The 2185-nt window shown below is 54.7% G+C and overlaps 1 protein-coding gene across 1 annotated transcript in view; it reads left to right on the plus strand.

Annotated features, from left to right (window-relative positions):
* Window positions 1-2185, plus strand: part of MUC2 (mucin 2, oligomeric mucus/gel-forming) — a 37612-nt gene that overhangs the window by 18845 nt on the left and 16582 nt on the right. The window contains exon 26 of the mRNA XM_011380822.1: window positions 1334-1532. Coding sequence (XP_011379124.1) covers window positions 1334-1532 — 199 coding nt within the window. The remainder of the gene's footprint in view (window positions 1-1333; window positions 1533-2185) is intronic.

Consider the following 2185-nt stretch of genomic DNA (forward strand, 5'->3'; position numbering starts at 1 on the left):
ACAAAGACAACAACACCCACCACCAGCTCAACAAAGACACCAACCTCGATACCCACCACCAGCTCAACAGAGACTTCGACTCTGACGCCCACCATTACCTCAACAAAGACACCAATATCCACCACCGGCTCAACAAAGACACCAACACCGACCATCACCACAACAAAAAGATCAACTCCTACTCCTACCACAACCACCACAAAAGAGACCCCAACCCCAACACTCACCACCACCTCAACAAAGACATCAACTCCGACAACCACTACGACCACCACTACAGAGATCACGACCCCGACACCCACCACCAGCTCAACAGAGACACCAACACCAACACCAACCACCACCTCAACAGAGACACCAACACCGACTATCACCTCAACAAAAACATCAACTCTGACTCCCACCACAACCACAACCACAGAGACCACAACCCCGACACCCACCACCAGCTCAACAGAGACCCCAACCCCAACACCAGCCACCACCACAACAAAGACACCAACACCCACCACCAGCTCAACAGAGATACCAACCCCGACACCCACCACCAGCTCAACAGAGACACCAACACCAACACCAACCACCACCTCAACAAAGACACCAACACCCACCACGAGCTCAACAGAGACACCAACTCAGACAACCACCACCAGCACAACAAGGACATCAACACTGAGATCCACCATCACCTCAACAAAGACGTCAACTCCAACATCCACCACCACCACCACCACAGAGACCCCAACAGCGACACCGACCACCAGCTCAACAGAGAAACCAACCCCAACACCAACCACCACCTCAACAAAAATACCAACACCCAGCTCCACAGAGACACCTACACCGACACCAACAACCAGCACAATAGAGACATCAACTCCAACTCCCACCACCACCACAACCACAGAGACCACAACCCTGACACCCACCACCAGCTCACCAAAGACACCAACACCGACACCCACCACCCGCTCAACAGAGACACCAACACCGACTATCACCTCAACAAAAACATCAACTCTGCCTCCCACCACGACCACAACCACAGAGACCACAACCCCGACACGCACCACCCGCTCAACAGAGACCCCAACAGCGACACCCACCACCACCTCAACAGAGACACCAACACCGACACCCACCACCAGCTCAACAGAGACACCAACACCGACACCCACCACCCGCTCAACAGAGACACCAACACCGACACACACCACCCGCTCAACAGAGACCCCAACCCCGACACCCACCACCAGCTCAACAGAGACCCCAACCCTGACATCCACCACCCGCTCAACAGAGACACCACCCCCAACACCCACAACCACGTCAACAAAGACACCACCCCCAACATCCACCACCACCTCAACAGAGATACCAACACCGACTATCACCTCAACAAAAACATCAACTCTGACTCCCACCATGACCACAACCACAGAGACCACAACCCCAACACCCACCAGCAGCTCAACAGAGACCCCAACCCCAACACCAGCCACCACCACAACAAAGACACCAACAGCAACCACCAGCTCAACAGAGACACCAACACCGACACCCACCACCCTCTCAACAGAGACACCAACACCGACACACACCACCCGCTCAACAGAGACACCAACACCAACACCCACCACCAGCTCAACAGAGACACCAACACCCACCACCAGCTCACCAAAGACACCAACACCGACACCCACCACCCGCTCAACAGAGACACCAACACTGACATCCACCATCACCTCAACAGAGACATCAACACCAACATCCACCACCACCACCACGACAGAGACACCAACAGCGACACCGACCACCAGCTCAACAGAGAAACCAACCCCAACACCAACCACCACCTCAACAAAAACACCAACACCCAGCTCCATAGAGACACCTACACCGACCCCCACAACCAGCTCAATAGAGACATCCACTCTGACTCCCACCACCACCACAACCACAGAGACCACAACCCTGACACCCACCACCAGCTCACCAAAGACACCAACACCGACAGCCACCATAAGCTCAACAGAGACACCAACACCAACCATCACCTCAACAAAAACATCAACTCTGACTCCCACCCTGACCACCACCAGAGAGAAACCAACACCGACACCCACCACCAGCTCAGCAGAGACACCAACACCAACACCCACCACCAGCTCAACAGAGACACCAA

This window comes from Pteropus vampyrus, unplaced genomic scaffold (genome assembly GCF_000151845.1).
Source record: "Pteropus vampyrus isolate Shadow unplaced genomic scaffold, Pvam_2.0 Scaffold405, whole genome shotgun sequence".
NCBI lineage: Eukaryota > Metazoa > Chordata > Mammalia > Chiroptera > Pteropodidae > Pteropus > Pteropus vampyrus.